At 58.3% G+C, this 25,138-nt stretch overlaps 2 protein-coding genes across 11 annotated transcripts in view; one reads left to right on the top strand and one right to left on the bottom strand.

Annotated features, from left to right (window-relative positions):
* The window catches only part of EPHB6 (EPH receptor B6), a 53,603-nt gene extending 44,442 nt beyond the window's left edge, over window positions 1-9,161 (top strand). For 4 of the 8 annotated variants that reach the window (XM_067041958.1, XM_067041959.1, XM_067041956.1 and 1 more), the window contains 15 exons: window positions 119-183; window positions 431-1,184; window positions 1,839-1,994; window positions 2,310-2,648; window positions 2,736-2,860; window positions 3,041-3,203; window positions 3,423-3,537; window positions 3,776-3,828; window positions 4,003-4,122; window positions 4,238-4,485; window positions 4,731-4,904; window positions 5,383-5,532; window positions 5,745-5,950; window positions 6,077-6,232; window positions 6,338-9,161. In XM_067041958.1, the coding sequence (XP_066898059.1) occupies window positions 119-183; window positions 431-1,184; window positions 1,839-1,994; window positions 2,310-2,648; window positions 2,736-2,860; window positions 3,041-3,203; window positions 3,423-3,537; window positions 3,776-3,828; window positions 4,003-4,122; window positions 4,238-4,485; window positions 4,731-4,904; window positions 5,383-5,532; window positions 5,745-5,950; window positions 6,077-6,232; window positions 6,338-6,446 (2,933 nt within the window). In that variant the 3' untranslated portion in view covers window positions 6,447-9,161. The remainder of the gene's footprint in view (window positions 1-118; window positions 184-430; window positions 1,185-1,838; window positions 1,995-2,309; window positions 2,649-2,735; window positions 2,861-3,040; window positions 3,204-3,422; window positions 3,538-3,775; window positions 3,829-4,002; window positions 4,123-4,237; window positions 4,486-4,730; window positions 4,905-5,382; window positions 5,533-5,744; window positions 5,951-6,076; window positions 6,233-6,337) is intronic. The other 4 variants (XM_067041962.1, XM_059073462.2, XM_067041960.1 and 1 more) reach the window with 3 other exon arrangements.
* LOC131762168 (transient receptor potential cation channel subfamily V member 6-like) lies at window positions 6,764-17,290 on the bottom strand. 3 transcript variants are annotated; one of them, XM_067041963.1, is made up of 16 exons: window positions 17,177-17,256; window positions 16,537-16,662; window positions 13,255-13,352; window positions 12,971-13,093; window positions 12,460-12,597; window positions 12,072-12,170; window positions 11,740-11,915; window positions 11,091-11,237; window positions 10,772-10,984; window positions 10,379-10,465; window positions 10,201-10,277; window positions 9,788-9,953; window positions 9,375-9,441; window positions 8,830-9,098; window positions 7,690-7,796; window positions 6,764-7,381 (listed from the first exon to the last, which is right to left on the bottom strand). In XM_067041963.1, exons 4-16 carry the CDS (start codon window positions 13,023-13,025, stop codon window positions 7,120-7,122), a joined length of 1,863 nt encoding a protein of 620 aa, XP_066898064.1. In that variant the 5' UTR covers window positions 13,026-13,093; window positions 13,255-13,352; window positions 16,537-16,662; window positions 17,177-17,256; the 3' UTR covers window positions 6,764-7,119. The 3 variants fall into 3 exon arrangements, with proteins under 3 accessions (XP_066898064.1, XP_058929474.2, XP_066898065.1); XM_059073491.2 differs by lacking the exon at window positions 16,537-16,662 and having other exon boundaries at window positions 17,177-17,290; XM_067041964.1 differs by lacking the exons at window positions 13,255-13,352; window positions 16,537-16,662; window positions 17,177-17,256 and having other exon boundaries at window positions 12,460-12,592; window positions 12,971-13,027.
* Window positions 17,291-25,138: the final 7,848 nt, after the last annotated feature.

The following is a 25,138-nucleotide window of genomic DNA, read 5'->3' as shown; positions in this document are numbered from 1 at the left end:
CTGTTAGTTGATTGAAGGAACCGGGGAGGGCAATTCTCTTTCCTAATGGGAATGGGGTGGGGTGAGACCTGCTGGCTGAAGGCCTGCTAACCGCGTGCCCCTGCTTATCACTGGGCAGAGGTATTGCTGGACACCACCGGAGAGACGTCTGAGATTGGCTGGCTCACCTACCCACCAGGTGGGGTGAGTGTCACGCTGAACCCAACGCCCCCCTCCCCCGCCGCCCTGCTGGTGTGTTGAGTTTGGGGAGGAAACCCTGAGCAGAGGTGGATGGGACAAGATGCCTGCCCTCCAGAGGACCAGGACTTCCGGGTATCCTCAGCTGCTTTGCATGTCATTAATGCTAAGTCTCACCCGGAGGGATATGCCCCCGCCTCCCTGCACCTTTCCAGCCCGGAGCAGCTAATGCCCTCTGTGGTCCCCCCTGCAGTGGGACGAAGTGAGTGTTCTGGATGACCAGCAACGCCTGACTCGGACCTTCGAGGCATGCCACGTGGCCGGGGCCCCTCCAGGCCCCGGGCAGGACAACTGGCTGCAGACACACTTTGTGGAGCGGCGAGGGGCCCAGAGGGCGCACATCCGGATGCAGTTCTCCGTGCGGGCCTGCTCCAGCCTGGGCGTGGCGGGGGGCACCTGCCGGGAGACCTTCACGCTTTACTACCGCCAGGCCGAGGAGCCCGACCGCTCCGACAGCATCTCCCCCTGGCACCTCAAACGCTGGACCAAGGTGGACACGATCGCGGCGGATGAGAGTTTCCCCGCCTCCTCAGCGTGGGCGGTGGGTCCGCGCGGGGCGGGGCAGCGGGCGGGGCTGCAGCTGAACGTCAAGGAGCGGAGCTTCGGGCCCCTGACCCAGCGCGGCTTCTACGTGGCGTTCCAGGACACCGGGGCCTGCCTGGCCCTCGTGGCGGTCAAGCTCTTCTCCTACGCCTGCCCCTCCGTGCTCCGCGCCTTCGCCACCTTTCCGGAGACGCAGGCCAGTGGGGCCGGGGGGGCCTCCCTGGTGGCGGCCGCGGGCACCTGTGTGGCGCACGCCGAGCCCGAGGAGGATGGAGGAGGGGGCCAGGCAGGAGGCAGCCCTCCCAGGCTGCACTGTAACGGGGAGGGCAAGTGGATGGTAGCTGTTGGGGGCTGCCGCTGCCAGCCCGGGCACGAGCCTGCTCGCGGAGACAAGGCCTGCCAAGGTGAGACCCCACTCCCTTGCACTTGCCCCTCACCTTTGGGATCCTCTCCTGAACGAGCCCACACTTCATTTTGTCCCCAGAAGGTCAGGAATAAGTGATTTGAGGAAAGGACCCCTGTTTTCTCCAGATTTATTTCCTAAAGCGCACAACCTTGCTCTCAGCCTCTCATCTGAAACGTCTAGAACCTTCTGGGGATCCTAGGGCTGCAGGCCTGAGAAGGGATGCAGATGAAAGGAGTTAAACGCCTAGGCTGTCTTGGGATGGGGTCCTTTGTCCGCCTTTGCCATCTAGCTGGGGGTGGTTCGCCCCAGGGCCAGGTGACCCGGAGGCAGGTAGAAGACCGTGGATACAGCTGTAACGAATGATCCTGCGGCAAAGGGAGGATATGCAGTCGAGCCAGGCAGCTGCATCTGGCGCTGGCTCTGCTACAGCCCCTACCACACCTCACTTTTTCCGTCAATGGAAATGTAATTCTGTGCCAGCAAAATGGCAGAAGTAATCTCTGGCTGAGGGAGGGAAAAAGCGGGGAGAGGTGTGAGGAGGAGATAGATCTCAGAAGGCCGGGAGGATGGTTGTGTGCAGGTGGCGGGGGGAGGGGCTCAGGAGGGGATGGACAGGGTGGGCCTGAGGCCTCTACCCTCCTGTGCCCCTCAGCCTGCCCCAGGGGGTCCTACAAGGCCTCGGCTGGGAATGCCCCCTGCTCACCGTGCCCTGCCCGCAGCCTCGCCCCTGACCCTGCAGCCCCTGTGTGCCCCTGCCTGGAGGGCTTCTACCGGGCCAGCTCCGACCCCCCAGAGGCCCCCTGCACTGGTGAGTACCCCCCAACCCCGGCCCCAGGGACGGACGTGGGGTGGCAGTGGGACCAGGGGAGGGAGAGCCTGGAGGGCAACACGGTGCAGCTGGCTGGCATCTGCAGTGACTTCTTTCTCCTGTGTCTTTGCTTCCCTTCCCCGCCATCTTTCCCCCACCTGGCCCGCCTCCTTCCTCTCTCGCCCCACCTGCCTCCTCCGCTTTCCCCTGCTTTCCGTCTCCTCCCTCTGGGCCGTCCTCCCTCCCCCGCCTCCTTCCTTCCCCAATCACTGCCGCCTTCTCGGCCCTTCCCTGCCCTGCACACGCCCTCCGCAGCCCCGCCGTCGGCCCCTCAGGAGCTGTGGTTTGAGGTGCAGGGCTCTGCGCTCATGCTGCACTGGCGACTGCCTCAGGAGCTGGGGGGACGCGGGGACCTGCTCTTCAACGTCGTGTGCAAGGAGTGTGGAGCGGGCGGCAAGGGCCCTTGTCGCCGCTGCAGGGATGAGGTGCATTTCGACCCCCGCCAGAGGGGCCTGACAGAGAGCCGCGTGCTCGTTGCGGGGCTCCGGCCACACGTGCCCTACATCTTGGAGGTGCAGGCCGTCAATGGGGTGTCGGAGCTCAGCCCCGACCCTCCCCAGGCTGCAGCCATCAATGTCAGCACCAGCCACGCAGGTGAGCCTTGTCCTGCGCTAAGCTGCCGGTCGCCTCCTTAGAACCCGCTCCCGCCCCTGGAAACCGCCCCTCACCCCCCCACTCCAGTTCCCTCTGCAGTCCCTGCTGTGCACCAGGTGAGCCGGGCCTCCAGCAGCATCACCGTGTCCTGGCCACAGCCCGACCAGACCAACGGGAACATCCTGGACTATCAGCTCCGCTACTACGACCAGGTGGGGAGCAGAGGGGCGCCCGGCGGGGCCGGTGGGAGCCGGAAGTGCTCCGCACGGGGGCCAGCGGTGGGGAGACAGGAGAGGCGCCTCGGAGCCCTGCCGCAGGGGGCCTGTGGGGGGCGCGGGCAGGGGCAGAGGGGCCCTCGCAGCTGGCACGGAGTGAGCGGCTGTCACCCCCAGGCAGAAGACGAATCCCGCTCCTTCACCCTGACCAGCGAGACCAACACAGCCACCGTGACCCAGCTGAGCCCCGGCCACATCTATGGCTTCCAGGTGCGGGCACGGACAGCCGCAGGCCACGGCCCGTACGGGGGCAAGGTCTACTTCCAGACGCTGCCCCAAGGTGAGAGGGGGCCGGGGTGGGGGCGGCCCAGGGGATCGTGAGGAGGGCTCCAGGAACCATCCAGGCCTTGAACCTTCACCCCAAACCCTCCAGACCGGGAGAGTGGCTGCCCTCCGACCTTCGGGTCTGTGGCGGGGGACGGGGTGTGGGTAGGTGCGTGCTTGCAGGGCAGTGTGTGAGATCTTCCACACCTGTGACTCTGGGTGGCTGGTTCTCCAGGCGAGCTGTCCGCGCAGCTTCCCGAGAGACTCTCCCTGGTGCTTGGGTCCGTCCTGGGGGCGCTGGCCTGCCTTCTGCTGGCAGCCGTCACCGTGCTGGCTCTCGTCTTCCAGAGGTGAGTCTCTCCCCGCCGTGGCCCGGCACCATACTCTCCAGAGCATGATCGCCAGCCCTGACGGCCCCGAGGTTCCCTGCAGAAACGCCCACGAGTGTCCTCCACCACCAGCCAGCCCCCGCCCCTGGGCCCGGCTCCTTCGAGCCACTGATCCCTGGCAGGACCTTGGCCTTCGCGGGCGGACTGGGGAGGAAATGGGAGAGGGAGTGTGATCGCAAGACTCTGGTCTGTCCCCCAGGAAGCGGCGTGGAGCTGGCTACGTGGAGCAGCTGCAGCAGTACAGCAGCCCAGGTGTGGCTGGGGTGGGGTGGGGTGGGGTGGGGGCCGGGAGGGCACCAGGCAAGGCTGGGCCCCCAGGGCTGAGGGCAGCTCCTCGGCACCGTCTCCGGCAGTGAGAGCGCGTGTCTGGGGTGTGTGGGCCGCCCGCCTGCACGCCGCCTCATAATGGACCCCGTGTGCCTGCAGGGCTCGGGGTGAAGTACTACGTCGACCCCTCCACCCACGAGGACCCCCGCCAGGCCATCCGAGAATTCACCCGGGAGGTCGATCCCACATACATGAAGATCGAGGAGGTCATTGGAGCAGGTGTGGCAGAGGCGGATGGGGGGTGGGCACGGAAGGGGTACCGGCAGGGTCCCTCCTAAACGGGCAGGACGCTGAGTCCTTCCTGGAGACCCCCAGCCTACGCCTGCTCTCCCAGGCTCCTTCGGGGAGGTGCGCCGGGGCCGCCTGCAGCCCCGGGGACGGCGGGAGCAGGCCGTGGCCATCCAGGCCCTGTGGAGCGGAGGCGCCGAGAGCCTGCAGACGGCCTTTCTAGGCCAGGCCGCAGTGCTGGGCCAGTTTCAGCACCCCAACATCCTGCGGCTGGAGGGCGTGGTCACCAAGAGCCAGCCCCTCATGGTGGTGACGGAGCTCATGGAGCTGGGCCCCCTGGACAGCTTCCTGAGGGTCAGTCAGGCTGGTGGCGAGGTGTGGGGGGCGGCTCGGGCCGGGAAGGCGGGCAGTCCTCAACTGTCCCAGAGACAGCCCTGTGTCTATGCCTTCGCTCCCTGCTGCCCCAGCTCCAGGGTCTCTCCTTCGTTCCCAGGCCGTTCGCTCATCCCCAGGTCCCTTTGCCTTTTGGTGCCGGTGTCTCTGCGTGAGGTGCCGAGGTCCCCCACCCCTTGGCTGACCTCTGCCCCCCCATCTCTCAGCAGCGGGAGGGCCAGTTCAGCAGCCTGCAGCTGGTGGCCATGCAGCGGGGCGTGGCCGCCGCCATGCACTACCTGTCCAGCTTCGCCTTCGTCCACCGTGCACTCTCTGCCCACAGCGTGCTGGTGAACAGCCACCTAGTGTGCAAAGTGGCTCGTCTGGGCCACAGTCCTCAGGTGAGAGCACAGCCTTGGGGCCTGCATCCCTCAGGGGGTGCTGGAGGCTGAGCTGGATCTGGGGCGGTGGGTGCCTCAGGTGGTGTATCTTTGTGTCTGAAGGGGCAGAGCTCAGCTGTGGGATGGAGGGATTTCAGGGACTGAGGACACTGGGGAAGAAAGGGGACTGGGAGGGTGGGAGTCCTAGAACCACCTCCTGCCCTTCCCTGATGCTGACTAGTGTCAGAGCCGCTGGGTACAAATCGTGAACACGCCACCCTCGAGCTCTGTGACTTGGCACAAGTCTGTACTTCTCGATGCCTCAGCCTTTGCATCTGCAAAATGGAGATAAGGGCATCTACCCTCCAGGGTCGTCATGGGATTAAATGAGAGGCTTGATGTGAGACCCTTGACGCACATCTGAGCACGTAGTAGTTGATCAATAACTAGGACCACTGCTCTGATGATTGCTGTTGTTACTTTCAACCCCACCCCTCAGGGCCCAAGCTGTATGCTTCGCTGGGCAGCCCCAGAGGTCATTGCACACGGGAAACATACAACATCCAGTGACGTCTGGAGCTTTGGGATAGTGATGTGGGAAGTGATGAGTTACGGAGAACGGCCCTACTGGGACATGCGTGACCAGGAGGTGAGCTCTTGACCTAGACACTGCCGATTCCCCACCGCTAGCCCTCCAGCCCACCAGCCTTCACAGACTCACTCACACATTCGAAGCCCTCCCCCTTCGTGGGTCTCATTTTCCATATCTTAAGTTCCTTTCCAACCTCATGGTTACCTGACAATACATTCCTTTCCACTAGCAGTAGCCTCCAGGCACCGTGTGCTTCCTCTAACCCCCAGGTACTAAATGCAATAGAGCAGGAGTTCCGGCTGCCCCCGCCTCCAGGCTGTCCGCCTGGACTACACCTGCTTATGCTGGACACTTGGCAGAAGGATCGTACCCAGCGACCTCACTTTGACCAGCTGGTGGCTGCGTTTGACAAGATGATCCGCAAGCCAGACACTCTGCAGGGAGCAGGGCACTCCGGCGGGAGCCCCAGGGACAGGTCTGGAGCTTGGGGCTAAAGCCTGGGAACGCCAGGGAGGGATGAGGCAAACCAAAAAGAAAACTGAGGCGAAGGGGGACTAGGATGAAGAGGGGACCTTGACCTGCCTGCCCCCCTCCCACTCAGACCTTCCCAGGCCCTTCTGAACCCCGTGGCCCTGGACTTTCCCTCTCTGGACTCCCCCCAGGCCTGGCTCTCGGCCATCGGCCTGGAGTGCTACCACGACAGCTTCTCCCGGTCTGGCCTCCACACCTTCAGTGACGTGGCTCAGCTCAGCCTGGAGTAAGCGGGGAGAGGTGGGGGAGGGGAGCCCCGGCCCCAGGGCAGCGGTCGTGCCTGGGATCTTGGAGACACTGGCCCCGATTTAATCCACTCCTTCCCCACCAGAGACCTGCCAACCCTGGGCGTCACCCTGGCCGGCCACCAGAAGAAGCTGCTGCACCACATCCAGCTCCTGAAGCAGCACCTGAGGCCGCCGGGCTCCGTGGAGGTCTGAGCCCCGGGCAGAGAGCTGTGAACTGACAATGCCCGTGACCCAGTCCTGGACGCAGGTCCACGGAGGACATGGGAGATGTGAGCCCCTCTCCGCCTTGGCCTCCCTGAGGGGCGCTTGCCCGCCCGCCCCACTAAACCCGACCCTGGGGACACCTCACTCCCTGGTCCTCTGCCCCTCCACCGCCCTCCCCCACATTAAAGGGAAAGAAGGGATTTTGCAAGTTGGAGGTGTGATGAGGCCTCGGTCTGCAAGGAAGGGGTGGGAAGGCCTTGGAGCAGAGAGGCAGGGCAGGGAAGCCCACACTGCAGAGAAGGATGCACGAGAAGAGCAGGAAGGACTTTATTGGAAGGTAGGAGGTGGCTTCCCCCAGGGTGGTACCCATCCCCTCATTACACCTTTCCCCAGCCTCCTCTGCCCACCGTCTGCAGCTGTGACACCGGGGTGGAGACCTGTGCCCGAGGCAGCAAGCCTTTCTTAAAGTGCTTTGCTCAGACAGTGCAGCCGCCAGGCTGGGTGAAGCTGGGTCCTTACTCGAGCTGCGCCCTGTGCTTACTGTGAGGCGTGCGCCTGCTCTTTGGTTTCCCTTTTTTGTGTTCTACCCTCTGGACCTGGCAGATGAGAGGTCTAGGCTTTGTTTCTTGACGCTGCCGGGCACCCATGTGGGCGGAGGCACTCAGAGCTGGTACTCCCAGCCCTCCCCGGCCTCCAGGGCCCTGTTCACCATCCCCCTCCGGTCTCTCCTCTGGGTCGCTTCCCGCAGCCTCTCCCAGTTCATGCTGCTGCAGGAAGTACTTCGAGACACCGAGGGGGCAGGAAGGGAGAGGTAGGGGCCGCCCAGCCACCGTCCTTCCATGTCATCTTCGGAGCCTGGGTTGCAGAAGGCCTGCGAGTAGCGCCGGACGCGCTGCCGGTTGAGATCCTGTCTGTCTTCCACCCTGGGGGGACAGAGGAGTTGATGGAAAGGCTGACCTTGGACCAGCCCTTGGCTCCTGGCCCCGCCCAACCCTACTGCTGGTGCCCTTTTCCCTTGTCTGCAGGCCGAGTGGGCACAGGGGGGTGCCCGGCCTCAGGAAGCAGCGCAGAGCCGAGTCCAGCAGCTCTGGGGATGCTTTCAGGGCCCAGGAAGCTAGCAGGCCCCCCTTCTCCCAGCGAGGCCTGAAGCCTAGGGAGCACACAGGCCTGCACAGGGCCCCTGGGGGCAGGAGGTTGAGCCCGAGGGACGCCAGTCGCCGCTGTCACTCACCGCAGGAACCAACGGTCCCCCAGCCCGAACTTGCGCCCACAGATCCCGGAGCGAGGCCACAGGCAGCGAGGCAGCTTCTTTTCCAGCATCACTGTGGTGGCCACGACCTGCGTGTGGGGACAGAAGCGGATGAAATCAGAGGCTGGGTGCGGACCAGGAGAGGAGAGGACGCCAGGCAGAAGGACAACAGTTGAGCAACATCTGGGAAACTCATGGTTTCCCGGAGGTGACAACACCCCTGAGCTAGGGTTGGCCGCGTCAGCCCCCTGCTGCGGGACAGAGTGGATGGGCCTTGAGCCCTCCAGCACCTCACCCGTGACCTGACATCCAGGCCAGGCTGGTCCTGCAGCAGGTGGGGAGACCTTGCTCCAAGTAGACGGGAAGGAGGGCAGAGCAAAGAGAAAGGGTCCGCGGGGCTACAGAATATTTTGACCCTACCGATGTAAAGGCCCCTTGGAAACACAAACATCCTGCAGAGAAATCTCATGTCGATACATTCGCATGGAAAAAAAATATTTTCATCAGCAAACCCTGCTTAGCCAGCTTAGGGTTTTTTTTAAACTCCATTTTCTATACAACACAGTTAGATGCCATCCAGTTTGAGGGATTTCCATGTATGTTGCTGAAATTATTTTTGTTGAGATAAATTATTTTGTATTTTTAAATGATGATTGGATCCAATTCGTTCTTTTGTCCCCATCACAATTATGGGACTGAGGATAGTTTCTGCTATGTAGGGAGTTTGTGCGGCATTACTTTTGACAGGTCCAATTTTTCTGGGTCAGATTTTGAAGACTTACATATTGCCAGAAGGATGAGATACTCCAGCTTTTTAAATCAGTAACAAAATTTACTGAATGCTGTTGTAGCCACTACTAAGCATCATTTCTTGTTGATTATTCTAGAAAAGACAGGGTGGACTTTTTGAGAAAACTGTGAGGAATTCTTTTCAGCTATTTAGTCCAGTATTGCTCAGTTGTATTGCTAATCCAGTTCTGTACACTTTGCATAATCTTTTGTGCTGTGCGCTAACCGGCCAGACCTATGTTGGGGTCAAAATATCTGGCCTCTGAGTTTGGCCCCGCCCTCGGCGGGAAGGGAATGACGTGCACTAACCCTCCCAGCCACCAGGGGGCTCACCTGGGCCCTCCAGAGCTCATCCCGCTCGTGGGCCACGCGCCAGTGAGTGTCGCCCATCATGGCGATGAGGAGGTTGAGCATGAGGAGGGCGGCGATGACGGCGAAGGCAGCGTAGGTGATGCTGTACACGAAGGGCAGATCCACGTCGTAGTTGGCAGGGCCGTCGATGATGGTGAGGAACAGCTCGAAGGTGCTGAACAGCGCCATGGGGTAACTGTAGAAATGGCCCAGCTCGGTAGGGTTCTCCGTCTGGAAGATGATAAAGAAGGCTGCTCCGCCCCAGGGGGTGAGGGTTATATGTGAATAAACCGTCGCCAGCTCTCTGCTGCCCATTTCAGTGCTGTTTTCCTTCCTCCAACACCACCAGCCCAGCGCTGCCTCACTCTGCACTTTGGGTGCTTGCATTCCCTGAGTTTCCTCCTCTTACCTCTGCCTACCTTCCCACCTTTCCCACCCCCCCCACCCCGGCCAAGTTTATCCCGAGGTATTCTGTGCTATCTAGTTTCCTCCAGCCCAGCCCCCCCCCCCCATCTCAGACGATGTACCTGAGGCAAAGCCCAGAATGACCACAGCCATCAGCCAGCAGAATCTCATCAGATCGCCGAAAATCATCTAGACGGAGAGGAGGGAAGGGAGGACAGCTCCACATCAATCCCTTGAGCAAATGCCCCTTCCAGCGTCCAAGAGGTCTAACCCTGAGAAGTCTAACGGCTCCGCCCCTCTCGCAAAGCGCTGGCAAACTGGCCTGCTGGCCACATCTACCTGGTCGGTTTCGGGCGGCCCCTGAACAAGAATTTTCCATGTTTAAAGGATTGAAAAAGAAAAAAGGAGAAGAAAATCAAACAGACTACATGTGGCTCTCCAAGCCTGAGACCTCTTGTTATCTGACCCTTTGCAGAAATGTTTGCAGCCCCTGCTCTAGGACCTTTCTCTAGAAAGCTCGGGAGGCGGCACGGACCTTCTGGATCATGACGGTGAAGGGGCCCAGCATCTGGAATCCTCGGGCAAAGTACATGACGTTGCACCAGCCCAGCACCAGGGCGAAGGACATGGGCACCACCTCCCCGTCGGTGTCGGAAAGCCGCATCACCATCGTCACCAGCACCATGCAGGCGTAGGTGATGCTGGGGGGAGAGCGGGGAGGGGGGGGCTGAGAGGAGGCTGGGAAAATCCTGGGGATCCAAGAGCAAGGGGGTGATGGAAATGGTGCCCACACACTCGGGTGCAACCTCTGTAAGCACGAGACACAGGGTCACACACACACATCAGAGAGGGGCCTCCGGAACTGGGGTGCTCCAGAGGTCAGGGATCCGGGCAGTACAATTAGGGGCTTGGTGAGGAAAGGGACCGGGTGAGAGGAAGGAGGCTCACAAGAGGACGTGGAACGGTCCTCCGAGGATGGTCTGTCCAAAGAAGCGAGTGACCCCCACGCGGAACATGTCTGGAATCTGGAGAGAGGCCAGGAAGACACAAAGGCCCCTGCAGACCGAGGCTCGGGCTGGACCCCTGCGGCAGACAGCCTCACCCCCAGATCCTGAGCACACCACACCTCTCTAAGCAGAATGATCACAGCTCCGAAGACGGACACCAGCTCCCCCACCAGTCGGAGGTGATCCTCGGGGTCCACATACGCCTCCTGAGGGGAGAGAGACATGGTCAGAGGGCTCGGGGCTTCCCTGCCTGCCCCTGCGTACAAGGCGGCGTCCCTTGTCTAGGGTCACAGACCACTCAGAGGCTCTTTAACCCGTTAAGCTTGGCGCTCTCAAGCTCTGCTCTTAGAGCATCGGTAGGTTTCTGCGTGCGTGTATTTTGAATTTGTGCCCACGGGTTTGAGACTTCAGCGAGGGAGAAACGGGTGTAGGAAGACGGGAACGTGATTCACGTCTCAGAAACGGCAGAGAGCTGGATCCCACCCGAAGCTCTGCTGCTCCTAGGGTGTCACCTGAAGTAGCTTCTGCTGTAGGAGGGTGTTGTCCCGGGGGCCGGTCTGGTTGTCGGTCCTGGGATGGAGGGGGCGATAGACACAGCACGTGGTAAAGCAGACCATGTACAGCAGGTATATGGCAGCCAGCATACAGAAGTAGGGCCGCCCGTATCTCTTCCACTTGAGGTTCACCAGCTCCTTCACCGGCGTCTGGTCCAGGATCTGGCGAGCCTGCAGCAGAACGAGAAGAGAGCAAGCAGCTCAGAGACCCTGACTCCCCTCTCCCGTTGCTCCCTCCCCTGAAGGCCACCCCCCTCCCCCTCCCCGTACCCCGTACCTCCCGCTTCTTGGAGGTGACGATGAGCTCTAGCAGGGATTGCTCCTCCCCCGGGGAGTCAATCTCCGTGAGGTCATAGAGAGTGGAGGTCAGGGGCCCGCACGTCCACTGGATGTGCTTCCGCTTCTGCATCAGGTGCTGGAACATCTAAAGGTGGGGTGGGGGGCAGGGGACTGAGCAGGACAAGCAAAGGGGACCGTCACAGGGCGTGGCCGGGAAGCTTGCCCGGAGCACGGCACCCCGAAAGGGCGCTCGCTGTTCCCTCGAAGACTGCAGCCTTGTGGGCAAACGAGCCCACCTTCACGCCGCCGGCCTCCAGCTTCATCCTCTTCCCCCGAAACTCCCTCTAGAGCTGGGAAGCAAGAGGTGAGAGGATGCAGGGCTGCTGCTTGGGGGCTGAGAGGACAAGAGGACGCGGGCATCTCAAACCACTCCAGGGTGGGATCTAGACCCTAGAAGGCCCCAGCGACTCAGCGCGGGGAGGAAGTGGGCAAGAGAGAGAGACGGGCTGTGAAAGAAATTCCAACTGAAGCTGAAAACAGGACCTCAGCATCGGGGATGAGTGGTGACATCTGTTTCCTCAACGGGCCAGAAACGTAAGAGGAAGGTCAGGAGAAGGACACGGTGGGACTGGGGGAGGGTCCCTCACCGTGGTGTTGCCCTCCACTCCAGCCAGCTTGAAGGGCGTGAGGCCCTGGTGATTGGGCACGAGATCCAGCGACTGCAGGTGGTCCCCGTGCGCGTCGTAGGACAGCAGCAGGTTGTACATCTGGCAGGCAAAGGTCTTGTTGGGCTGGAGGACGAGGATGTGCAACACTGTGTTTCCTGGGGGAGGACACGGGCTGTCACGTGGCCACCGGGACTAGAGGCCCTGATGCTCCCCCATGACAGACCCCCCCCCCCCCCCGCCACCCGGGTGGACCTGAGGGCTGTCCCGGCCCCTCCTCTGCGACCCAGCTCCCCCTCCCGCCCGGCTCTCACCCAGGGAGTCCTGGGCCCGGATGTCGGCGCCGTGCTCGACGAGCAGCCTCACGATCTCCTCGCTGCCCACGCACGCCGCGAAGGACAAAGGGTGCTCCCCTGGGGATGCAGAGGGCCCCGAGGCTTGAGGGTGCAGGCCCGGACGGGCAGTCTCCCCAGGGGACCGCCTCTCCCTCCCCGCATCTCAGCTCTGGGCCTGGGGACGCCTGTGGGCAGAACCGGAAGCGGGGACGGTGCGGAGCGCCCTGCGTCGGGGGCTTGGCTCTGGCTTCCAGCCTTAGGGGGGCTGGAAGCCCTCCCAGCTTCCCCTGCGTGGAGCCCCCTCAGCCTGCCCCGCCCTCTGCTCTCGGCCCCTCCCCATCCTCCCAGCCCGGGCCCCGGCTCTCACCAAAGTAGAGGAGGTTGTGGGGACCCGGGCGGAAATTGGAGCCTGTGACTCTTGCAGACACGCTGGCCCCGTGGGCGAGCAGGGCTTCCACCAAGTTCACGTTCTGGTTCATGACGGCCATGTGCAGTGCCGTCTGGCCTGGACAAGAGAGCCCCGGTCATGGGGTCTGTCACCAGGATCCTGCACGGGGTCCCTCCCGTCTCTCCACAGGGTCCTCTTCACCAGGGCAGCCTTTCCCGGGGAGGATGGGGTGGGGGTTGCTGAGCCTGGCAGGGTTCCCAGGGGATCTGGCTGCTGCCTGCCTCTTCCCACTCTAGGCCTTTCCATTTCAGGGGTTGGTGCTCGAATGAGCTGCACTGAGGATGCTGAGGAAGAAGGGACATGAAGATGGGGATAAAAGGGGGGTAGCTCACATCCCCTCTTGGTTTCCCCAAATTATCCACCACCCAGGCTAACCTGAAACATTGAGCTGGTCGCTCCTCCCTCCATCCTGAGCCCCTTGGCCCCTCACCTTCATACAGCTCAGAGGTAATGGGCTCGTCGACCAGCTCCGGGGCAGCCTCCATCAGCGCGATGGCGGCCTCCAGGTGGTCATAGAGGGCCGCCACGTGCAGCGCTGTCTCCCCCAGGGCTCCTGACATTGACACAAAGAGGCACATGGCCTTGCTGGAGCAGGGGAGTGGGGACTGGAGAGGTTTGGGGGCCCACAGCAGAAGGTGCTGGGCTCGGCGGGCAGGAGGCTGGAGGAGGGGGAGCCGTGCGCACGGGGCTGACCCGGGAGGAGATGCCCCTTACCTTTCTCGTGGACATCGCAGGCTTCATACTTGAGCAGCTTGCGGAGAGCCTGGATATCATTCTCCTTGGCAGCTGTGAGGAGAGGAGACTCCCAGATCCTACAAGAGAGCGGAGCGTGTCCACTGGTGGAGCAAGGTCTATCATACCCCTCAGTGGCAACGAATGCCAAGGGTCCTCATCCAGAGAGGTGGGGCCGTTGGGGGGAAAAAGCGCTGCCTGATCGCTCTTTCTCTGACCCGTTAGTTAACCCAAAGCAAGTTTTTCCCCTTTTGGGAGAATGTCAGGAACTGCTTTCCTTTCCCCTGGGTGCTGTGACCAAGGGGTGTGTGTGTGTGTGTGTGTGTGTGTGTGTGTGTGTGTGTGTGTGTGTGCTGCGACCAAGGTGTGTGTGTGTGTGTGTGTGTGTGTGTGTGTGCGCGCGTGCTGTGACCAAGGTGTGTGTGTGCTGCGACCAAGGTGTGTGTGTGTGCTGTGACCAAGGTGTGTGTGTGTGTGTGTGTGTGTGTGTGTGTGTGTGTGTTCCCCTTTTGGCTTGCGTGGGAGAATGTCAACAACTGCTTTCCTTTCCCCTGGGTGCTGTGACCAAGGGGTGTGTGTGTGTGTGTGTGTGTGTGTGCTGTGACCAAGGGGTGTGTGTGTGTGTGTGTATGTGTGTGATCTGTGCACCTGGGGTATAGAGGGAGGAGTTTCAGTTAAAATACTCATTCACCTCCTGACCTGTTGACCTCTGGAGGAGGCCTGTTTTACCTTCACTCAAAGTCTTGAATTACTCTCCAAGATAAGCTTTGTTTTCGTGCGCTAGGAGTACAAGGAATCCCTCCCTCATATTTGTGGAGGAGGCTGACATGCAGACCCTGGCAGATTTTCCTCCTGTTGTGTGATGCTCCCCTTTTAGACCTTGGCAAAGCCCTTTGATTCTGGCACTTTCCTCCCTACAACAGCATATTTGGGGGTCAATCAAACAGCAACCGTGGGTCCTGTTTTTCCTTCTGGCCCCTACATCAGATTACAGTCTCTCCCTACTTCCTACCTGCTTCTCACTTGTTTTAGGCAAAGAACCATCTTCTTTGACTTTCCAGTCTTACACCTACAACGAACTAAAAAACCTTATGTAATATCAAAACTTAGCCCAACTAAGACACATGGGGTCCCTTTTATTTAATTTTCTCTCCTGGCCCAGAACCACTTGCTCTTCCTATGGGAGTGAATGAAATAACACTATTTATCCATAGATGGCCAGTTATGTGAACAGGAGCTCATACCCTGAAGAACCCATAGTAGCAGGAAATCGACTCCAAGAGCGGGGGTTGAGTGGGTGCTCAGGAGAGGAGGAAAGAGCACGACACATCCATCTCCCTGAATGTTGGCCCCAGCTCCCCGCATCAGGCCACGGAGGCAGCCACCTGTCGGTTCAACACCTCTCTCCATTCAGTGCCTGCCTTCTCATTGCTTCTCATTAATGCCCGTCCTCATTCTCTAGGCCAGGATTAGCAAAATATTCTCTTGCCCTACACCCTGTTTACCCCAATCCATCCTTCTGGATGCTGCCAAGATTCTCTCTCTAAACGGCAAATGCAACCACAGTTCACAAAAGTCTGATGGGTCCTTAAACACCCAGGAGAAGAAACTCAGAAATGCTCTACAGCCTTTGTGCAACTCCTTTTCCACGCTCTCTTCCTCTCATTGGCCCTCCACCCAGCATTTCAGCCTCACCACCCCAGGGCACACCATCCTCCCCATTCCTGTGCTATAACTCAACTCTCCTTCCACCTGGACTCTAATCTCCCACCCCGCCCTGTTCATTCTCTATTCTGTGCTCCCGATGCCTGGGAATGTACCCAGCGTATGGCAGACACTCATTGCCACTATCTGTAGAAGGAGTCAATTGTAGCAATGCCAGAAGGTGGTTTGGCTTTACTGCCCTTCCTTATTATCTCCATCAGGCCACCCCCTAAGCCAACCTTAGGCAAACGTATAATCTAAGTTAAAAATAGTATGCTTGGTATGCGCACACAGCTGCAAAACAAGTTTGTTACAACTTCCGTCACCCCCCACCCCCCATCAGCCTACCATCACCACTACCTTTCCCAACAATTTGCCCAAAGCCCCCCTTTATAGATGTTGTAAAGCAAGCAGTATTCCCCAACACACACACACACACACACACACACACACACACACACACACACTCACACACACACACACACGCACAGCAGGAAGTTTTCCACCCTCTCCTCTGGCCTTACTTTCATTTTAGCATTTTCACTGTGTTCTGTGATTAGCATCTGTCTCTTCCTCTACACTAGAGGCCCTTGAGGTCAGAGATCAGCCACTTTCTCATCTTTGTAAACTTTCTCTGCCCCCCTCCAATTAGCTTCTAGTTTTGTGCCCCGTTTTGACTAAAGGTTAATGGCAAAGCTAGAAATAAGTCCAAGGGGGCGTCTGACCCAAGTGCAGAGTCTCCTCCCTGCTTCCTAAGACATGAGGGTGGAGGCTAGTCAGAGGCAGCCCCAAAGATGTCCCTCTTGGTCCTGACACATCTCTGATGCCCATAAATGTCTCTCACAAACCTCCAGTCCGTACGTGTTCTGTTTCTGGCCTCTGCTGACTGCCCTACTGGCCTGGGAAGGGCAGGGAGCTATTGTTTGAATGGGGCCTGCCACATTTACCAAGTAAAAACATGAGGATGCTCGGTTAGAGTTGAATTTTAGATACACAGAAAATAAGTTTTTAATATAAGTATGTCTCATGCAATATGTGGGACACACGTATACTAACAACTTATTTGTTGTTTATCTGAAATTCAAATTCAACTGTGTCTTGTATTTTATCTGGAAACCCCAATCAGGATTATGGAGACCTGGCCTCCTTTGGGTGGCAAACTCCAGAATCCAGCAAAAACGGAGGGCACTGTCTGAATGGTTCCCAGGGAAGCAGGCAATAGCATCACAGGGCCACAAGGGGGCAGCCGAGAAAGCCCTTGCTCGCATTCTTAGCAATAAGGCAGATCCCGTGCCCCGTAAAAAAAGGCACAAGAGCAGACGCATCAAAAGATTCGTGTGCCTGGGAAATGAGCTTCGTCCAACGCAACCCAGCACAGACGTTTCGATCTGGAGCAAAATCTACACATCTTCACCAGACACCTCCCTACGGCAGGAAGAAGAGACGATATCGCCAAAATGTCTTCTGATGTTAAATGGTTAAATTATACTCCCTCCCCTCCCAGGGGAGAGTTTCACTTTATTTAGTAGAATGCTTAACATTACTACCAGAATCTCTTACCTGCAAACAGTGATTTAGAGCAGTGGTCCTTAACCAGCGGTGATCCCCTGCCGCCTCCCAAGGAATTTGGCAATGTCTGGAGACATTTTTGGTTGTCATGACTGCAGGAAGGGGCGCTAGTGGCATCTAGCGGGCAGAGGGCAGGAATGCTGCTAAGATTCTTACACAAGGCAGCCTCCCGAAACAGAGTATTATCTGCCCGACATGTCAAAAGTGCCGAGGTAGAGAAACCCTGACCTTGAGGTATAATTATTCATAGTCTTTTGGGGAAAGTATTTTTCACATTAAATAGAGTAAGAAATTCCCTCTGTGTGTTTTTTTACAGATCATTAAATACTCAACTAAGAAAACCAAAAGGGGAAGCCTTTCAAGCACCCACTGATTAAGTATTTAATAAAAGACTTAATCAAAAAAATTAGAGAGCAGATCTGAAATTATAACGATATGAAAGGTGTTTCTGGAATTTAGAATGTCTTACTTTGCTTGACAATTATAAAATTGAACCGTATGGTTCGATAATGGACTGGTAGAAATGCTACTATAGGATTTCTGGCATAAAACCTAGCACACTTTTATAGAGTAAACAGATCATTGATCTTCCCTCAGGGCTCCCTCTGGGCCCCAAGGATCTGTCACTCACCTTCTCTCCCTGTCCCCTCAGCCCGTCCTCTCTGCCTCCATCCTTGTGGATACGTACGCGTCTGTGTGTGCATTCACACGCGGACCTGCACCCGTGGGTGCCGTATGCACGAATGAAGTTTTATATTTGGTTGCTGGGAAACAAGGCAGGATCAAGAGTGTCTAGAGAAGAATTCAAATCTGAATTTTAGAGCTCGAAAGTCCCTAGAAACCTAGTCTAATCTGTTCATGTAACAGATGGAGAAAGAAGCCTGAAGTCCCGAGGTGATTTGTCCAAACAAGTCAGAGGCAGCTCTGGGACTCCCAATGGCCGTATCTCTGTCCCTATTTCTCTGTGTTAATCAGGATCTGAAGAGGGGTCAGAGGAGGTACAGGGGACCGGATCCACATGTGTGGGTCCCACTGGTTTCTCCACCAGCCCCTCCCGGAGGAGAGGCACGCTCCCAGTTGGCACAACTGAGCAGGGGAGGGCCACACCATCTAGAAGCCCTGAGTCTGGTTCCCTGGGTGGATCCGGCTCTGATAGGAGGAAGCTTACAACCCCTCTAACTCCTGCCGTCACTGGGACTTGCCTTTTGACTCTCCTTATGTCCTTTTTAATCACAACAGTCCCATGGGTTAAATGTGCTTTTTAGCTTCCAGAGCAGCATCTCACTTCTTATCACGTTTGCTCTTTACAGCCCCGTGACACAGGCTGAATCATTCTCTCATTTTTCCGCAAAGGAAACCGAGGCAGCCAAGCCAAATCCTTTCCAGAAGATCAGACAGAGTTTAAGGCAGAAGAATGCTTGGCCAAGAACCTAGCCTCAGGCTCTCGCCACTCAAATTATGTGGTTCTTCTAGTTTTATGGCTCTTCCCATTTTTCCTGGCAGTGGGGGTGAGGTTGGGGGGAGCAGCTGGTGCAGTGACCACAGGTGAAGCAAAGAGCAGCCCTGAGTGGGGAGGAGGCGTGCCCTGGCCACTCGGGGCGACCTCCCTGCAGCTCAGGTTCTGGGCGACGGGATGAAGAAGCCAAAGCTTGGAAAAGTGGCTAATTCCAGATCTGGCCGCCTTCCTAGTTGCCAAAACCGCGTCCTGCCCGTGGTAGATGCACGTTCCTGCGGGGGAACGTTACTGAGGCGTAGAGTCCTAACGTGCTGCAGGGTCCCAGCACTTACTTTTGACAGACACGCCAGTTCACAGATATTAATACGGGGATCTATCTAAACAGAAAAGAACCCCCAATGTTCCCTGCCTTTTGCCAACTAGTGGGAGGGTGACCATGCCAGCGAGGGGCTCGGGGGAGGGTCAGGTTAGGTGGACAGACTCTGCAAGCTGCTCAGCACACCCCACGCCAACCAAAATCAGAGCCTGCACTGTCCTCGCCAAGGGTCCCCTGATGCTTGTTCACAGCCTCCTGAGAACACTCGCTAAGCTCACTTTTAACCCAAGTCGATACCTACGGGTGCATTTTGCCCACGAGAACGTGAGCCTCTTGAGAGCAGAGACTGTGTCACGTTCATTTCTGCAAACCTCGCTGAGAACTGTACGCTCCGGGTCTAGTACATTGCGTCTCGGGAGATAAGACGATGTGGATCCAAAGCTGAGAGAGATGATGCGGAGGACGTGAGAGAAAGTGACAGCTCAGCCTGGATCCCCACGGTATCCATTTAAGCAGAGGGAGGGGCGACGAAGACCCAAGAAGAGTCTACCCGAGAAAGAGGAATGCTGGGTTCCCCGTATTCCTGGAGGGACCTGGATGGCTCCCTTCTCGCGGGACCGGGCTCCACCCCCAACCCCACCCAGAGCCCCTCTCTGCTCACTCTGGGTCTGCCTCAGTCCCAGGGGGTGGGGGGATGGTAACAGGCCCTTCTCACCTGGCCATGCTGTCCTCGCTCACATGGTCACCTCATGGGTGTCTAGCTGCCCACAAATCTTTCCTTGAGCCTCGGACACTCCCCTTCCCGGCACTCTCAGGTCCTTCTGGGGAGTATCCACCCAGAGGGGGAATCAATATCCCAGGATCCTGGTGTCCGGGAAGAGGGGGGTCAAAAAACTATGGAATCAGACGGGAGATCAGGACGCGGGGAGAATCCCTCCAAGTGGTGACATGAGGCCTTCCTAGCCCAGGCCTGCCAGAGGAAAGCCCACCAGAAGTTCCTAAGGAACAGGGGCAGAAACGGCAAGGGAAAGCAGCCGCGGGCTCCAGCCCGGCTCCTTCACTCTGTCTTTGCCACACGTGGGCACACAGGGAGCCTCTGCCACCACTTCCGAGCCCCCAGGCCTTCCTGGGCTCCCGCCGGGCTCCCCCAGGCCCCGGGGTCCCGAGAGTGGGAAATGGATGAACGGAACCAGCGACGGCTCGGCCTGCGACAACAATACCACGCTGTGGCCTCAAGATGTCATCGGCCAAACGCGCTCAGCCCCCACTCTCCCAGGCCTGGGGGAGAGAGGTGGGCAGCTGGTGTGAGAGCTGGGAAGCCAAAACTCAAACCAGGAGCGCATCTCCAACCCTGAATCCTTGAGCAAAAGCAAGAAAGCCGCAGGGCCTCCAGAGAGCCTCCAGCCTCCCCCGTCAGGCTCAGGCGGACCCCTGCCCTTGGAGATGGAGAAAGACTCTCAGACAGACACTCTGCACCTTCCCCTTTGAATAAACATAATATCTGCCTTCTTAGGGGCCCAGGAAAGTCCCAAGAGGAGGACTTCCTTCTAGCCTGCCAGCCCCTGGGTGGGGAGGTCACAGAGACTCTGCAGAAGAAACCACACACTGGCATGGCCTCAAGCTTTCTCCCTGCCCCTCCTCTCCAGTTCCCAACTCTAGGCTGCCATGGAGGCGGGAGGAGTGTCAGATGAGTTTAGGGCAGTTTCCAGGGGCTGGAAGCCACCGGTGAGATTGACTTCGGGCCCAAACTCCAGAGCCTCTCAAATTCCTCAACCTGCATTTGACAGTGAGTTCTGAGCACACTTGGAATTTGGGCCTGCTACCCATGCCCCTCTCGCCCAGCAGAGGGTAATACATTTCAGGGCTGGGTCCCGGCTTCGTTGTCTCCAAACCAACCCCCCTCTACCTGTCCCGAGAGTCTGACCCGGAGAAGGGCCTGGGTCGACGGCTGATGCAATAAATGCACAGGAACGATGATTAGCAGATTTTGCCTTCTTTTGTGGTTACGAGTGCCTGCAGCTCCCTCTCTGCTCCGTTCGTTCCTTCATTCATTCCCACATGTGTACATATACGTGGCTATGTGTTTCTGTCCGAGAGACTGTTCCAGGGGCAGGGGGTAGAGATATAAAGCACCTCCAGGCTGCAGGTCTATGATGCCACAATCCTTCCCAGGCCCAACAAGGTGCCTGGCCTTCCGGGAAGTACTCACAAGAGGCTTTCCTAATTGATTGGATCTTAAAGATAGCAAACACCTGTGTCACCCATGCCAGCCCCCTCCCCTTCCACCTGGCGTCCCGGGGAGCTAGCCCCACAGGCCAAGACCCCTGAGATAAAATGCTCCCAAGGAGTCAGGCCTGGAGGAAGTCTGCCCAGACAGAGGTGCCAAAAAGGGCTTGGGGCCGGTGGGGGGGTGGGGGGGGTGGGGGGGGAGGGGAGCAGAGGGAGGAGGGGGGAGGGGAGAGGGGCAAGCCTCGGGGTGTAGGAGAAGCACCTTGAGGCTTACCTCTTCTGCTGCAGCAGGCTCTGCTCATCTCGCCTCTGAGCCCACGACTCCTGTCTCTGGAACCACCTGTGGAACTTTCTCCACAGGCAGAGAATGTGCCCCTTCTCCCTGGGCAGCGGCAACCCCATGGAGAGTAGGGCGGGCTCCTTGGGGGGCCTGAGGCCAAGGCCAGACCCCGCCTGGACTCAGCCCTGGGGCCACATCAGCAGCCCCTAGGGCCGGCCCGCCTTCTCCCCTAGAGGTCCCGTCTAGGGCCTCCCAGGTGCGCCAGCCGGACACAGAGGCCTCCGGGTTTGTTACACTTGGCAAAGCTGGGACTCCCGCCACTGGGGCTTCTCGGCAGGAGCTCCTCCTGGGAGTAACAGAAGGTCTGCAGACACTCCCTCACTCCTCCCAAATTACCTGAGATTTAAAGAGATAGGCCAGCAGGTCTGCCTGCTGCTCTCAGGGGCCTGGGTAAACTCCCTCTCCAGCTGGGTAGCTCCCCCTACCCACAGCCAGTGCAGGGAGGGGAGGCCTTCCGAGAGAATGGAGAGGCCTCCTTGGACTTTGGGACGCCCGGTGACCTTTTATAGATAGGCCTTGACAGGTCAGGCTAGCCTGAGAGACTCGAGTCAGTGAGGGAGGACACGGAGGCATCAGGGTTTGAGGGGCCTGACTCCCCAGTGCACACACACCTTCCTCACAGGGTCTGTTGGGCCTCCCGTCCTGGAGACGTCGCTTTGCTTGATCTCTCGCTTGGCCCAGAACAGGGACATAAATACTGAAAACTCTCACTCCCCTCCCCAGCTTGTCCTGTAAAGGACCAGACAGTAAATATCCCAGGCCTTGCAAGCTGCATACAGGCCTACGGAATCTGACACACTCCTCTCAATTTCGATTCCAGGACACTCAATTCAATTTGAATTTCAGATAAACAACAAAGAACTTTTTAGTATAAATACGCCCCACACATTGCAAAGGTTTTCTCTGGCAACCTCCAGTGGAGACAGCATTTACTCACCCACTACTGCCTGCCGAACCCTTAACTGAGTGTTCCCATGTCAACTCACATCGAACCTGTGAGGCAGGTATTATCATCAGCATTTTACCAATGGAAGAGAAAAAAAAAAAACGAAGCTCAAAGTGGTACGGGGAATCACCCAAGGTCATAGAGCCAATTGTAGCAAAGGCCAGATTCATCCCACTCCCCTGATGCCCAAACCCTCGTCTTTCTGCCCTACGACATTCCCTCAAGAGCGTTCCAGAAAGAAGGGACCTGCACAGCCACACCGAAGAGTGACGACAGGAAGCACAGCCCATCCTGGTCCTACAGCACAGGACTCTGATGAGAGCAAGCTGGGTGCCCGAAGAAGATCCCTCTCCTCCCTGGAAAGGAACGGAGGGCGTGGCTTCTGGCCAGCCCACGCACGCGAGCCAGGGACACGACGGCCTGGGCCTGCAGGGTGATAGGTCTGTGTGGGTCATTCGCAGGCTTCAGAGCCTGTTTTCTCCTACCCGTCTCTGGTTCAGAGAGCTGGAGGGTACAGCAAGCGACGTGCGCGCGTGTGTGTGGTCTGTGCCTGTGTGTGCACAGAAGGGAAGCTTAGGTGCAGGGGTGGGGTGTCTCTGTGGGCGGGGGGAGGAGGGCCACCCTCAAATCGAAAGAGACAGCAGCACTTCTGTTTCTGCTGTTGGGCCCAAGCCCAGGCCACAGAGCCTGAGCAAACAGGACCGTCGATTAGCTGCTTCCCCCCCACACACACCCAGGGGTCAGTGGGTACGGGCTGGGTGCGGGGAAGATGCTGGGACCCAAACCTTGAACGCGGGACCTTTGTGCCCATTAAGCCAGCGTGTGCCTGCCTGCCGACCCACCCACCTTCTCTGTCCTGCTGGGCTCCAGGCAAAGACCCCCGTTCAGGATAAGGCGCTGAGGTATTCGTCATGGCGGGGAGGGGACCTCCAGGAGGACCTGGCAGCCACTGCCAACCTTCCTTTCCTTTCTCACCTCTCTCCACCTGGTGCTACCTTTGCAGGGTCACCAGGGCAGACGGGAAATGGAAAACAGACTCAAAATAGGTGTGGAAGGCTGCAGCCCAGCCCAGATTGGGAGCGTTGGAGCTGCCGGATGCCGAGTTCTCTTTGGGGGCGTGGTTCCTGCACCTGGGCACAGCTGATATTGTTTTTAATATCTATGTATTTGTCCGTTTGTTTATCTAGGTGTGCCAGGTCTTACTTGTGGCACGTGGGATCTTCGTCGCGGCGTGCGGGATCTAGTTCCCCGACCAGGGATCGAACCCGGGCCCCCTGCATTGGCAGCGCGGAGTCTTAACCACTGGACCGCCAGGGAGGTCCCCAGACTGATATTTTGGAGCAAGTAATTCTGTAGCGTGGGGCGGTCCTGCGCACTGGAGGATGTTTAGCCGCTGCTCACCGGGTGACGGCAGCACCCCTGCCCCTCCGCTCAGCTGTGACCACCAAAAGTGGCTTTAGCCGTTGCCCGAGGTGCCCCAAAGAGCAAAGTACTCTCCCTTGAGAACAACTGATTTAGGGCTCCAAAGTGTTTACATATAATTTTTTTTCTGGGTTCGTTCCACATCTTTCTGTGTTTCCCCCTGGTTTTCCTCTCTCGCTGCTTCTGCCTCTCTGCAACTGTATCTGTTCCCTTGGTCTCTGTGAAGGAGAGTGCGGGGGGGGTGTGCACGTGTGTGCACGCTATGGGGGGGGTGTGTCTGTGGCCACGACTCTGAGTGGTCTCTCTGTGGAACCCTGGGTTTCTTTCTTTCTCTTGACCTCCGCCCCTGTGTCTGTTTCCCTGTCCGGCTTACCGTGTCACCCCATCGCTGCTCCCTGCGTCCTCTTGCGGGGTCTCTCCTTAGCTGGGGTGTCAAGTGCAGCGCTGGCTGGGCGGGCCAAGAGGCTGCAAGGATGGAGCCAGGCCGGGGCAATGAGGTCAAAGCCACCTCTCACTCAGCTTGCAGTTTGTTCCAGTGACTGGCTTCACAAGCCCTTTTGTGCCAGTTCATAAAGCCTGCACGGCAGCAGATGGTAGGTCAGCGGGTGAAAACACATTCTCTCTCTCTCTCTCTCTCTCTCTCACACACACACACACACACACACACACACACACACACGTGTCACAAGCTCCACCCAGGGCCTCAGCTAGGATGGTGTTCTGCTTCGGTGTCTAAATTGCTGGAAGCCAGGTAAGCCGGGCTCTAGAGCTGGATTTCTGGCTGCCTGGATGGTAGTTTGTGCTAAAAACCCTCCAAGGTCCTTTTCAACTCAAACATCCTGTGATTCTGAAGAAACGTGAGTCGCGTGGGGTTCCACGTGTACACACGGTCACCTCGGCCTGCACAGGTCCGGAGGTCTGAATTGAGGCAGAGGCCTCGTGCGCTTTTGCCCGCTACGTGACCTTAGTCCCCGATCCCCTCTCTTCATTCCAATTGCTAACTGTAGCTCCATCCCTCTGTCCCCCTTTCTTACAACCTCTCCATCCTCATCCTTGAGCCGCTCACGCCATGGGGGAGGTTGGGGAGGAGCTGCTGACTATCTGCTTTCTTGAAGAGAGCTGGGGAAGGCCTTGCAGCTAGTCCTGCCTCCCCAGATACGGACGTGCACGTTATTTGACACACGTTTCCACGGGGCACGTTTTATGTCAACTGAATCAATACGTCATAGCAATGTTTGAGAAGGGTCGCTTGTGTTTGCATATGTGTCTGTTTCCTAGCATCCTCATTACTGTCTGTAGATTTTAAAATGCATAGGCATTGGCCCTCCTAGACCCTTACCCCGTTGCACAAGGTGCCAAAAGGGCAAAGATGCCCGTATGCGTGTGAGCATCCTCCCCTCCCCCCGTCTATTTCTCTCCACCGCTGGTCAGTTTCTCCCCCTCCCACCCCACCTCTGCAGGAAGATTGATCAGCCATGAGAGCTCTCACTTGCTTTCCAACCTCCTCCCACCCCTCAGTGATTCTGAACATCTTGTTCCCTAAATCACCCACACGGGAGGTGACAGGGAAGGGGGTGGGTGCTGGTTTGGGGAGAAGCAGGTAACTGGCTCCCCTGGTTTGTGAGAGGCTTGATGCTTTAGAGGGAGCCCCGCGGAGCTCTGACCTGACCCTAACTCTCTCTCCGGGTCTCTGCAGGCTGGGGTCAGGACTCCTAGTCCCAGCGTAGCCCCTCTGGAGACACGGCGGGGTGCAGAAGGGTGTCCAGAGCCTTCCCAGGGCAGAGCCTCTGGTCCTGCTGGCCAGGCTTCCTAGAGCCTCTTTTTCATCCCTCTCAAGGCCTCTCCCTTCCACAGCCAGACCCCTCCGCTCTGCCATCTCCCTCG

The sequence above is a fragment of the Kogia breviceps genome, chromosome 9 (genome assembly GCF_026419965.1).
Source record: "Kogia breviceps isolate mKogBre1 chromosome 9, mKogBre1 haplotype 1, whole genome shotgun sequence".
Classification (NCBI taxonomy): Eukaryota; Metazoa; Chordata; class Mammalia; order Artiodactyla; family Physeteridae; genus Kogia; species Kogia breviceps.
The sequence above is the reverse complement of the archived record's forward strand: the minus strand, read 5'-3'. Positions and strand labels throughout refer to the sequence as shown.